Source organism: Falco peregrinus, chromosome 5 (assembly GCF_023634155.1).
Source record: "Falco peregrinus isolate bFalPer1 chromosome 5, bFalPer1.pri, whole genome shotgun sequence".
NCBI classification, from domain to species: domain Eukaryota; kingdom Metazoa; phylum Chordata; class Aves; order Falconiformes; family Falconidae; genus Falco; species Falco peregrinus.
The window spans coordinates 59,910,793-59,924,486 of record NC_073725.1 but is presented as its reverse complement, the minus strand read 5'-3'; the positions used below and the strand labels follow the sequence as shown (position 1 = coordinate 59,924,486).

The following is a 13,694-nucleotide window of genomic DNA, read 5'->3' as shown; positions in this document are numbered from 1 at the left end:
TCCTGTGAGCTCTGTTTATCTTCTCCACATGAGCCAGATCAGACTGTCAACTCACTCAGCTTTCTCCTGATTCCCTTTGGTTGGTACCACCCTTGGCAGGGGGGTGTGTGGGAACCCAGACAAGGTATTGGAGATAGCAGGATCTGAAGCCAGTCTATGCCACATCTGGCTCCTGGTGTAAATCACACAGGTAGAGCGTAACCTGACAATGACCACATCTACTGATGATAGCTAGACTCCACCTTTTGTCCCCTCAGGAGTTCTACAACAATTATTCCCAAAGGAAAAATTCTCTCTTTACATGTGAAATAAACAGCAATAACATAGAGAATCATAGAAAAATATGGGTTGGAAGAAACCTCTGGAGAAGTCTAGTCTAACTGCTGCTCAAAGCAGGGCTGACTTCAAAGTCAGGCTCAGGGACCTGTCCGGTGAGGTATGGAAAATCCCCAAGCTTATTTTTTAAATAGATTAGTTTCCTGCAGCCCTGATAGGAACTCTTTGAATCTCTTTCCCTTAAATAATGTAGAATACATTGGAGACTTTCCAATTTGGATCAGAAGATGTGAGCTAACATGGTACAAGACAATGTTGGTTTCATCCATTACTGCTGCTTGCTTTCTGCCTCCATATAGGGAAATTTCTAGATTTTTAATTTTTTTGAAATACTGCAAACCTTAGAATTCTTGTGGAACAGCTGGACTCATATCTGAATTTTAATTCAAGTCTTGTAAGGATGATGTGATTTTGCAGTGCAGCTGCATTTGATCATCATAACCTATCACTGATTCACAGGCTATCATGCAGGAACCATTGTTTTCAGGACACATTTGGATCTGTATGGTTCACCAGCATCCTGAATTTTTTTCATGTCAATTGAAAGAAAGGCCTATGGGGTCTATCTGCCATTCAGCCAGTATTACTGGCAGCTGCAGGTGCTTCAGGAATATTATTCTGTCCATCTTTACATGCTTCACCCAGCTGTTTCAAAGATTTCAAATGAGAATGGATGAAGCCTTTAAGTCCATCAAACAACTTCTGTATCTGTTCTTAAAGTCAAAGAGAAGCTGAACCATTTTATCCATAAAATTTCAGTCTTTAACAGAATAAACTTGTTTTTTCTGGGAAGAAGCTCAAGATTCAGTCAATTGCTCTCATCAGTTTATCTGGGAAAAGAGTGTCTTGCTTGCTTTCCACCTAAAAAAAGAAGATAAACAAGACAGAAATTACACACCCTTAAGCATTTCAACTGCAGGTGCCTTCAGCTCAATCTCTCTACCTCTGTTTTCATTAGAGTGTAAATTGCATTAGCCCTAACAACAATCTTTTCCTTTCCTTTTCATACCTCCATGTGTAATGCAGCATTTATTGACAAACAGCCAATACCCAGGGAACTCGATTTCTGAGCAAAAATAAATTCTTCATTACCAATTATCTGATAAATAAGCATGAAATGATACACACCTTTTCTGCTGTCAGAACTCATTCTTTCATCTATTAGTAATAGAATTAGCTCCTTTCACAGATACTTCAGCATGACTTCTAATAAAAATCTTCCTTTCATGAAGTTTTGCCAGTAGAACTGGTTCTTCACCCTGACCCATAGTTTACAGTGGGAAGATCAAAACCTGAATACATTTAATCCTCCACTTAGAATAAACAAGGCCATGGTTCCCCTTCCATTGCCAGGTAGTGTGGTACATTACGTTCTGCAAGGTGGGGTTTTTTTGAAAAATGGGATGGATAAAGGATTGATAGGAACATGTTAAAACTCAGTACTCCACTTTGAGGAGATCGCTGTCTTTCTTACAGTGCAGTCTCTGTGGTAGAGAATGCTAGAGGAAGATAGGCTTGGGTGGGTCAGTTTCTCCCTACAAATTGTCTAGAATAAAAACACTCCTGAGCAAAGGATAGTTTTTAGCTGAGACAGCAGCTCAGTACTGGCTGGATTAGAGATTTAAGAGAGTATATGGATGAAAAGGTGGTTAAGAAATGCAGAGTGGTGAGCAACCAGTATAAAAATAATTTCTTTTCTTTAAATATCTGGAAGGAAATTTTTGTAAGTGCTTGGATAACTTCATCTCTGCTAAGATGAATCAAGTGTTGGAATATTACAGGAACTCCTTTACATTTTTATGAGATGTTTCCCTTGGTAATCTAGAGGCTGAGTCCACCCACTTTGCCACCTTTTCTGCAGTGTCCATGGAAACACCAGAGTAGACTAGTAATGAAGTGTGTGCACTCCAAAAGCCAAATCTTTTTTTACTGATAATGTGAACTGCCTTATCCCTTGGAGGACTTTGTAGGATCCACTGCTAACTTCATCTGGTGTGAGATTTCAGTGCTTACATATGATATCATGGATATGGATCATGGATAGCCTGGAAAAGGTTGGACCATCCTAATCTAAGGAAGCATCAGTAAGGCCATTATTTCTTTGGGAAATAAGTTGTGAGCCCCCCAAAATGACTCTTAGTGGAAATGGAGGCTGTTGGAGCTAAGGACATCTGATGCAAAGAACTCCTGTGGAAAGGGATTATGACTGATCGTCAGAAGGGATAAAGGAAATGAACACAAGCAATCTTGGCTGAGCCACAGTAAGCCCGCCAGCATGTATTTTAATTAGATACTGACTGAGTGCATGAAGCATTACTCTGTAAAATTTCATACCTAAAGCTATCAAGTTTGAAACTGCTGTAGCTGATTGCTGCAATATTTAGGAGCAAATTAATATGAATTATAGAAGGTCCTACAGCTCTTTTGCCTGTAAGAGCTCTCCTATACAATAAGGCAACACATGCAGCTTTGATTCAGATTCTAGGAGACAGATGTTCATCATAGGGAAGTATTGCCAAAGGTGACACTAATTAATTACTGTGAACAAGATGAGTGTCAGAAATCAAATGCTCTCATGCCTAAAGGCGGTGCCTCTCGGTAAGGATTTAAGTGTGTTGGACCAGATCTTCAGAGACTGTAAACTGTCATAATACTGTGGCAATGAAGAACAGCTAAGTATATGGCAAGTAAAAAAAACTTGCAGTGTAATTTCTTCTCTCATGAGAGATTGGATAGGATTCATCTCATCCAACTTCAGTTACCTATGGTGTAACTGTTCCCATCTGAACTCACTGCTCTCAGCTCCTGTTGGAGTCAATGGAAGGAGCAGACAGAACTGGGATTGGAGTCAACGGACTGACTGCTGCCTGTAGACATTGAGTTTTGGGTGTTGTGAAGCTGAATTTTTCTGATTGTATTGATTGATGTCCACTGACTATAAAAGGAGAGTGGAGAAATCAGATCTGTAGATACATTATAAATAATGACTTTTATTCAGCCCAGCCCTACCTATGATGCCAATTTGTTGAGCCAGAATATTTCCTAGGAACCATGCCTCTTTTCCTACATCCTTTCTTAAAAGTTCAGTGTCTTATACTGGACATGTTATGAATGTCTTAGAGACTGAAATATTAACAGGAACCTCTGCTTAGTATGCAGTCTGTCTGCTTGCATTTATTTATATTTATCAGCATAATTTCTAGACCTATTGTTTACCAAATGGAGTATTGTACTGCTGCTGACTCTAGTAACTAGCAAAACTGAGATGACTGAAGGGCATAAAGTAAAATGGAAAAAAAAATATTATGAGCAAGTCCATTGTTTCTCTTTCCTAACAGAAGATAAATAAGTTGTTTTTTGACTCTCAGCAGCAATTTTTGCAGCAATTTATATACCAATTCAAACATGGCAAAAGCAAACTCTATGGTCACAATCAGTAACTTCAGGATAAATTTTATAACTATGTGTCCAATCCAAGAGTCCTAACTCACAGGGATAGCTAATTCTAATTTATTTTGCATGGATACTGAGCTTACTGAAGTAAAGCTGGTACTTATACACAAATGCATATGCTTACATGCCCAATATGGGTTCAAGTGGCTAACTTTAGGCACCCAGAATGGAAAAATGCAGCAATTGCAATCCGAAATAGAAGGCAGTTATTCCTGGGAAAAGAGAGATGCTTTTCTTCAGGAATGACACAGCACTATCAGGCTAGAGATGAAAAGAGGTAGATTATGTTGGCAGCTGAAGTCCAGGGAAATGGGTGCAGAAAATCCTCATTTTACACATTCTTCCACTCTCTAAGCCTGGTTCTCTGGTGTGTACCTCCAGTATTAGTTCACCGAAATCCACATGGCTACAAAGTGTAAAATTGGAGTATTATTTCTGTGACTGACAACAATTATTTGCAAAACTGCGTCTGATTCATTTACCTGCCAACTGTTGAGGCAAATTTTAGAGGCTCCTCCACTAAGCTGACAGTCTCAGGCAATTATGTGAAGAAATACGAACATTTTTTGCGTGTTTGTTTGTTTGCTGTTCTGTGAGCTCCCAGAAAGCTTGCAAAGAGTTATTGGGGAAAAGGAAAAAAAGAAGTGATTTTCAAATATTTCACTACAAAAGCTAAACGAGCAGTGCTGTCAGATGATGGCAAGAAATAAAACAAACTTTGCACTGGCAAAAAGTTTTTCCATGGAAATTCCTGACATACTATTGCATGATGTGGTGCTCTGATAGCCCTCTATAAGGAAATCCTAAAGTGACTTGACAGTTTTGGGCCAGAAATTGCTGACAGCTCAGCTACTAAAATAATGGAAACCTCAAAGAATTCAGAGCAGCCTGCTCAAGGGAAGGTTCTTCTCAAAATTTAATTTGGTGAAGCTGCACTTCAGCAGGAAAGCTTTCAAAGGCAATGATGAAGATTGGCAGAAATAACAGACTGAAATGTAAGGAAATCAGTGAAGACCTAATTGAATTACCATGTTCTGGCTGCAGTCACCTGCCATGTGCATACGCTCAATCTGCAGCACACAGAGGCTAAACACCTTATCTTGTCTGGTTCCCTGAGCCTTGTGATGGGCTGGGAATATGTAAACTGTGAAACCATGGTTCGGCTGACATGCAGTACATGATTCAGTACAACTATTAAGACACGCTGTATTTGGATGCCTCCAGGTGAGCTAGATGCCTCACTCTGGTTGAAGGAGATCTACTCCATACAGCCAGTGGAACACAGAGAATGAACCCCAAAGAGGTATCTCGATTAGACAGAAAAGTACTTCCTAGGTTTCATTTGGTTCACTAGATCTCCACTGACTATGATACTAGCTCAGCATTAAAATATGGAGACACCTACATTTAATTTTCTCAGTTCATAAGAGAAGACCTGTCCATAGTAACCCATTTAAACTGCAGGACTTCATTCAGAATGAAAGCTACTATGGCATGAAAGGTGACATTGAAAGCTAGATTAACAAGTTTCTTGAGCCAAACACATATCTTACAGAAAATGCAAAAATCTAGACAGATCAGTTGAGTCAGAAAGATCCAAAGAGAAAGGCAAATGGAAGAGAAGAATAAGGGTCATAAGAATCTCTTTGCAAACCGCTGAGTCTCTCATTTGTACACTATGTTCCCAAAAGTATTGTAATAAGAGTTCTTCAATTTGAAGCCTTAACAGTTACCTATAAAATTATTTCAAGTTAAAAGGATTGGGGAGTTGGCCCTCAAGCTGTGTTAATAATTTTTATTCAAGATTTCTGATATAAAAAAAAAAATCAGCCCTTGGAGAGTGAACGTTGTTTGAAGGCATTGCCTGTGAAGTTGGAAAACCACCATAAAATTTAGGACACAGCACTGAAAACTACATCCTGCAGAAAGCACTACTAGAGAAAAAACATGAGTCAGATTTAAGTGTAATCAATGGATTAAAGTCAGATGCAGAAAGTGGGGGTCTCAATCTTCATTTGATTGTCTAGTGCCAGATACCTTTTGGCATCAGTATGGTAAAATACAGGTTGACACTGCAATCTAAATGCAAAATGCAGAATATATTTCTGATAAAAGAGTGAAAGAGAGAGGCTAAATTGGATATTTCTTTCTGCTATTTGAATAACCAAGATTTAGTTCCACAGAAGTAACTTGAAAGTTATTTGGAAATAATGAAGTCATACCAAGGATCCACCAAATGTCAGCTCTACTGAAAGGGTATCAGTGTGGCAGTTGCTCTCATGACGCATTTTCCTCCTCCCCCATTGTAAAGGGAAACATTTCCTGATAATACATTTAACCATATTTTAAAGTCCCACTGAAGTAATTGCAACCCTGGCACAGATTTATACAGGTTTCAGTGCTTAGATAAGTATGGATGGGCCAAAGCAACTGCAACTAAGGATTTCCTGAGTTGGGATCTGTGTTGTCAGTAGTTCCTCCTCCTTCATGTTATCTGTGCAAAAAGGAGTAGCTTATCCTTCCAGTGAGGCACAGGAATAATTTTTTGGATAACCAAGGAAACCATGAGAGGAAGACACCCTGAGACATGAAATACAAAGGCGGCAGTATCAATAAGTATGTGCCTCAGAACTCTGGATGATGGAAGTATCACTCCATGTTTGCCTTGTCCTTGTGTTCATCTTTCTGCAGTAGATAATGGTCTAATAACTTTTTGAGCCTTTTCCTGACAAGTCCAACTACCTTCCCATCACAAACAGTGTGAACCAGCTGGGAGTGCATTGAACTGGGGACATTTTCACCTAGAGAAAGCTGAAGGAAAAAGTGGTATCCTGCAGCCAATACCCCCAGATTTTAGCCTGAGATGTCTGCCAGGCACTGATGTCTACAGTCCCTTCCACAGGACAGAACAGTGCTAGTTAACAGTGCAGATTTAATGACAGTTGTGGTCTGTGACAAGATCTTCTCGCTCCCCTCTCCCCAGGGTGGGATACCTGATCTTAATAACTTGCTGGGATGTATTGCCTTTGTGTTCCCTCCAGGAGGGTCCTGGGCTGAGAGGAGGCTCCACCCTGCTCATTTGGACAAGGAATTTGTCTCTGAAACTGCTTTGCCGAGGAACTTCAAGATGCCCTCAGAGCAATGGTGTCCAGGCTGGCAGTTGTCCTTTGCAGCCTGCCTGTCAGCTGGAGCAAGGCACCTGAAAGTCTCACTGCAAGGCACACAAACAGGCATCCCCTGATGTGGCAGCTTGGCTGTCCCCCACCTGGCTAGAGACAGAGGAGCATCTGGCAGTGCCTGCAGCCACCAGAACAATTCACCCAGACCATATAGGCTTGGTACTAGCTTAGGTTTGTGGGGCTCTTGGGAAGCGATGAGCTGACCACATTGCCTTGGCAATAGGATGTGCAAAACACTGAGCTGTTGCAAGGAAAAGCCCTCTGTTATTCCATGAGAATACAGTGTCCATGTAAGTTCCACGGTAAAGAAAGCCAGAAAATCTATTTTATGCCTAAGGGATGATCCTTCCGCCTCATTTTCCTTCTCTCCCCACAATCCCAAGGTTTATACTACACCCCAGAGACATCACTGTTAGGACCCATTTCAAACAATGGAACTTTCTTTAAATATCACCATTTTCTCCTCCATCCTACTTACATTCCTCATTCAAGTGTAGTTACAAGTACTAGCTTACTGAAGAGGAAGAAACTATGTGCCTTTACTTTGTCAGAGTGATTTCTGTTATCTTGAGCTGTGCTCGTTACCAACACTGACCCACCATTATTTCAGGAAACCATTATATTCATTATTAATAAGAACCCTCCAGCTAACTTTCCTCCCTTGCAGACATTATTCTGGTTTCAAATGTCATCATGGCATTCACTCACACTGCAAGAAGTATGGGGGACTTCTCCCATACTTTTTCCCAGCCTGACCTTTTTCAGACCTGGCATACCTAGCATACCTAGATCAATTCACCTGCCTCTTCGAAACGAGCTGACACTGATGCATTCAAAAGGGGACAGGGCAGTACAACACTTTCAGAGGTTTGTAACTGTTCTGAGCTGTCACAAACATCTCTGGAAGGGGTTTATTAGCTTAGGTGATAAATAAAACATCTGATACATACTTAAAATCGGATCCACTCAGATCTTGCACAAGAGACCTAAAACCTATTCTGAGGTCCCAAGTGGAGACTCAGTCTGCTTACCTTCCCCAAAAGCCTGCATCATTTAATTTCTGGCAATAAGAGCAAAACCTGCATTTTGCACTGAGTGTAGAGAGAGCCTAGGGTAAGAAACTGAACCCGGGCTCTTTGGATATTTTGATCCACTGAACATCTAGCAAAAAGTGCAAGCACTACCCTGCATCCAACCATATGTCTGTGACCACCATATACTCATCTCTTCTTGGTCCCAGAGATTTTCAGTTGAAGCTCAACTTCAAAGGGCGTACTTATTCCTGGCAAACCCATACAGTGTGCTTATTCAAGATACTCATGGGACAGATGCATACTGGAGCTCAGCCCCAGTAAACTGACCTGTTGCTTAAGACTCTTGGTGTCCCACTTCACAGATGAGCAGTCCAATGATGTCATCCCTGCCATTGCTCTACTCGGAACACATCCATAGAAAAGGGATCTGGATCTCACTTGAAGGGACATATTTAGTATTTTCTGTTGGTTCCCTTTAACTTAAAGACATCTCATCTCTCCGACAGGCTATCCAGTAGTTCAGAGAGACAAAGTCGGCACCTGATTCAGTCCAATTCGACCTTTTGGATACTTAGGTTTCGTTTGATGTTTGTGGCTATTAGTAAAACTCTTTATCAAGTTACTTAGTTGTATAGTAGAAATTATTCAGGTGTCCAAACATGGCAAGGACCTTACTATGTTAGATGTTACATCAAGAGGTGGCCATGCCCTTCCTCCAGTGAGGATGCTCTCTGTACAGTTTCACCACTGAAAGCAGTGGGAATACTTGCAGGCTTAGAGTTGAAGATATGTCCAACTCCTTTCAGGCGCTTTAAAAAGAAAAAAACCCACCACTAAACAAGCAAGGGGGAATCATCCTTGTAAGGGCATGGTTGCAAGCAGTATCTGAAAGTCATTTGGGCAAGAACTGAACAATTGGATCTATGCCATGGTCCCATATGGAGACTCGCTCCATCCAGCTGATCAGTATTGTCACATTCTTCTGCATTCCTGAATCCCTGTGTATTGATCTCATGGGTCTTAAGCCTGTTTCCTAAAAGAACAAGGCTTATGTTTCATTATGCCATATCCACATGCATGACTGTGTGTATATTTATGTCTGTGTATGTCTCTCTGTCTCCATTTTAAATCTTTGACCAATTTCACCCATAAAGCCACGAAGTATGTTGAACATCTTACAAGTTTTATAAAAGGAGGTGGCTGGGAGAAGAGTCCCCAGACCCACCATGACCAAAGAAAAAGCTGCAACATAAGCTCAGCCCTTAAAGAACCCAGGGCAATCTGAAGGGGAGTGACCTTGTAAGTAACCCAGCCAACGAAAAGCTTTAGTTAGACTTTGTACTCAGCTATAAGAGGAAAAACCCTGGAAATGAGACTGAGGGAATGATTTGTTTAATCCTTAGATAGTCACAATTTGGGATTGTTGTGTTCTTTTTCAATACAGCTTTTAACATTATAAGGCTCTGGTTCTGGACAGCACAATAAACACAGATAAATCATAACAGAAAGCCGTGGAGCAGCATGCTGGAAAACCTTTCTGGTTTTAGGCAGCTGACCTATGCCTGTGCACATGCAGCTTCAGGCTTCCTTTACCAGTTCTCATGGGTTCACATAATCCTGTTGCGTGTAAGTTTCCAGTCCTGGAGGTGGATGTTTAAATGCAATAAAAAATTGTGCTGGGTTTATTCCTCCTTTTGCCTTTTCATGAAAGCATTCATATTAATTGGAAGCATGCAACTTTGGGTTATGGGTTTGTTTTCTTTTAATAATGAAAGGAAACAAATGTTGGTGTGCAACTGACAGGGGAGGAAAAACTAGGCAAGCTTAAATATTTAAATGCATTCAAACTGTTGAGTAACCAGAGGAAAAGAGAAAATAATGTTGCTTTGTGAAAACTTTTGCCAGTGTGTTAGGAGAATTCCACGTCCTCTAGTGTATATAAATGCCCATCTCCTTGCTGTGAAATTCACGCTGTATTAAGTGGGACTCCCGCATGGGACTAGGGATTTAAACCTCCTTGTAGGTGTTTTAGACAAGGTGGGAAACTGTTGTTTTATGCCTTTCTGAGCAAATGACAAAGCCCAAATTAATCCAGCAAGGCCCCAAAGAAAGATGTCCATTTACTTCTGCTGCTAAGTAAGGCTTGATAAACTTTTAGAATTTTTGTTGGAACTCTTTCCTCTGTGCCACCATGACCTTTATCCAATCAATTTTGATTTAAAAAAAAACAGGGAGGGTGGTGGAAAGGCAGTGTCTCAGCGAGGAAAAGGCAACACCTCCCTGAAAGGAGACCTTTGGCTTTGCCCATCAGAGGTGACGGGAAGTGTATGACACTGCTCCCTACGGAAATCCATCAGCTGGGCTGGGAAAGAGTAGGTCATGTCTGCTCCTGCTCCAGAATTGTGACTGAGGCTTGTGTGCCTCAGGACACAGCTGGACTTTTGGGGACCGTCCCAGATGCAGCTGTGGGCAGGTACTGACTGTGATTCACAACAAAGCTGGATGTCTTCTGGGCAGATGGGATGAAGCAGAGGAGAAAAAAAATCTTATTAGGCTCATTGCTGGCACTGGGTAGACCAGGGTTTGGCCTCATGCCCACAGCTGAACAATACCACAAGCACATCCATTGTATGGAGAGGCCTAGCTGGATGCAGAAGGCAGGGACTAATTAATCTATGTTATGCCCAGGAACTTACGGGCTGCAACAGGGCTGGGCATCCACATCTGTAAGACTCCAATTCCCTTAGCAACAGCAACTACCTAGGGCAATAGAGAAGAGGCCAGAAGTCCCTTGGGCAAGTGTGTCAGTGTGCATATGGCGTGAAGATATGGTGTGACCTTGTTTTGCCTGTGCTTGCATAGAGGTCTACCCTGACAAGTATCCATAGATGAGATGAGTAGGACAAATGTCTCTTGTTTCAGAGACCAAATGTACAAGGAACAGCCACACAAGCTGCTTTCGGGTTGCTTGACTAGGAGGATGTACATTCCCAGCTAGACATGCTGTTGGGAAGTCTTACAAGGCTTAGTGCTGGGGAAGAAAGGGCTTCCCATTGCAGGTGGAGAAGAGCAAAGGGGATGCCACACAGGCTTGGAGATTTTGGAGAAGGTGTGCTGGTTAATTTGATGACCGACAGGCTAGAACTGTTTTGCCCTGGGGTACCCAGGAAGCCTGGAGACTTGTTCCTCATTATCTTGGAAGCAGAGGTCCTCCTTGCGCCTCATAACATTGCATCTAGGACTGAGGGGGGAGGTGTGTCCCCTTACTCCTGGTGGATTGGCAGGTGGTTCACCTTGCAATGTCAGGGAGGATTCCCCCTTCCTTCTCAAGGCTTAGAGGGGGTCCACAATGCACTTTGTGCCTGGGCAGTAAAGGAAACCTGTTGCTCCTGAAAGTTTATGGGCAATGGACTTAACATTGCACCTAATGCCTGGCAGGAGGGGACGGTGGTGAAGGAATTCTTCCTGCTTCTGGGGGATTGCAGGGAGTGTCTGCACTGCACCTAATTTGGGACAGGGGTACCCATTGCACCTAGAGCCTGGGCAGGGGGAGTCCTCTTGTTCCCAGAAACTTTGAGACAGTAACACCCCCGACATGTGGGGGGTGGAGGAGGATCTCCGTTATTTCTGGAGGTTTGTGTGGAAAGAGTCCCAGTCGCATCCAGTGCTTAGGGAGAAGGATCTCCATTGCACTGGTAGATTGGGGAGGGGGTTACCCCATTGCTTCTGGAGGATTGTGGGCAGTGCAGTCCCCATTGCACCCAGTGCCTGGCGGACGGGGGGGGTCCCGCATGCATTCAGCGTAGGGGGGGAGGAAGGTCCCCTTGCTCCTGGAGGCTTGGAGGGTCGCGCTCCCCCGGGGCGCCCCCCGCCTCCTCCATCCCCGAGGCATCCTGGGCGGAGGGCGGGCTGGCTCCCCCGCCCGGCTCCCTCCCTCCCTCCCGGGGGTTTGCCCTGGGACGCGCCGGCGGCGCTGAGGCTGGCTCCTCGCGGCGGGCAGGGGTCAAGGGCAGCAGCAGGGGGGAGATGCCAGCGCCGGGGCAGCGCCGAGGCTCCGGCTGAGCGGGAAGAGCCAGCCCCGGGGAGACCCCCCCACCAGCCCCGCCGGCCCCATGGCGGGGCGGGCGCCGCAGCGCAGCCTCCCGGCGGCAGCGGCCGCCGCGCTCCTGCTCCTGCCCGTAAGTGCCGAGGCCGGGGAAGGGGTGGCGCGGGGGCAGGCAGGGAGGGAGGGAGGGAGGCAGGGAGGGCGGGGGACACCTCACGACCGCAGGGAACCCGCTCGGGCTGCGAGGGAGCGAGGGGCTGTGCCCCGTCCCTCACAGGTCCCGCCCGCCCACGGGCGCTGAGGGATCCGTCCCGGTAGACCTGCTCCCTCACAGGTCCCGCCCGCGCCCGGGCGCTGAGGGGACCCCGTCCGGGCAGCCGTTACCGGCTCCCTCACAGGTGCTTCGGGCCCCCGGCTCTGAGAGACCCGTCCGGAGACCGCTTTCTGCTCGGAGTTGCTGTCGGTCCCCGGCTCTGAGAGGCCCCGCCTGGAGACCGTTACCTGCTCACAGGTGCTTCTGTGGGACGCCGTCCGGGCTGCCGATCCCGGCTCCCCCACAGGTCCTGCCCGCCCCCGGGCGCTGAGGGATCCCTCCCGGTGGCTGCTGCCCGCTCCCTCAAAGGTCGCGCCTGACTCCAGCTGCCGGAACACCCTCTCCCCTCTGGGTCCCCTCAGAGCCCCTGGGCTGAACCGTGGCCCATCTTGGTGTCCCCTTCCCTGTGAAACAGCCGCCTCCCTGTCACCTTTCCTTGCCAGGAAAGGTCCAGCACAGGGACCCCACTGGGGTTTTCCTCCCTGCCCCAGAAGAAGGGGTTCTTCTGCCACAGCCCAATTCAGTGGGGCAGTGGGTGGCCCTGGCTGGTGCCCATTGTCCCCAGCCCCTTGTCCTGGTGCCTCTCCTCACAGCATGCGCTCGGCATCGTTTGCTCTTTCACCTCAGGGATCAGCAAACGGCCCTGGCAAAGGGCAGCGCTCAGCCCGTGCATCCATCCAGGTGTTTGCTCTGCGTTTCTGTTGTTTCTGTTGAGTGAAACGTGAAGGAGCCTTTTTCTCGGGGTCCTTCCTACCAGCTTCCCCATGTGTGATGCTGCGATGAGGTGGAGATAAGATTGGCCTGTGCCAGACTGGACTTAAAACAGCTTTCCCAGCCCACACTCCTAAGTCAGACTGACTTTGATGGCTTAAGTGATAGTTTTAAGTGTGGTAGGTCACACCTGCAAAACAGATGTGAGAGATTAAGCATGAGGTACATTGATCTTGCACAGAATTTGTAAAGGCTGTTTCCACAGCATTAAAAAAGTGGCAGTGATCAGTGATTCTTCTTGACTGTAGTGTAATTGCCCTATCTTTAACATTTCCTTAGATAAAGAAAATCTGTTCTATATCCTTATGTTCTGCCTCCACCCCCCACCCCACCCCTCCGACTTACAAAGAAAGATAGAGGGAAGCCAGGTCAGGAAAAGCAACAGGCTCCAAAGGCAAGTGACAATTTAATCTAAAAAGCTTTGCAGTAGCTTTCTTAGAAGACAGAGAATATTTTCTCAACTCCACCAATGGCTTTTTTCCCCAGTCAGGTATCAGTGCACATGGGATCAGTGGCATGGGTCTACACACTTGCTGTTTTCAATCCCAAACCAGTTCTTCCTA

General features: G+C 45.1%; 1 protein-coding gene across 1 annotated transcript in view; it reads left to right on the top strand.

The window, feature by feature from the left end:
* The first annotated feature begins 12,010 nt into the window (after positions 1 to 12,010).
* Positions 12,011 to 13,694, top strand: part of CRHR2 (corticotropin releasing hormone receptor 2) — a 160,232-nt gene continuing 158,548 nt past the window's right edge. Inside the window, exon 1 of the mRNA XM_055806726.1 lies at positions 12,011 to 12,180. Coding sequence (XP_055662701.1) covers positions 12,115 to 12,180 — 66 coding nt within the window. The 5' untranslated portion in view covers positions 12,011 to 12,114. The remainder of the gene's footprint in view (positions 12,181 to 13,694) is intronic.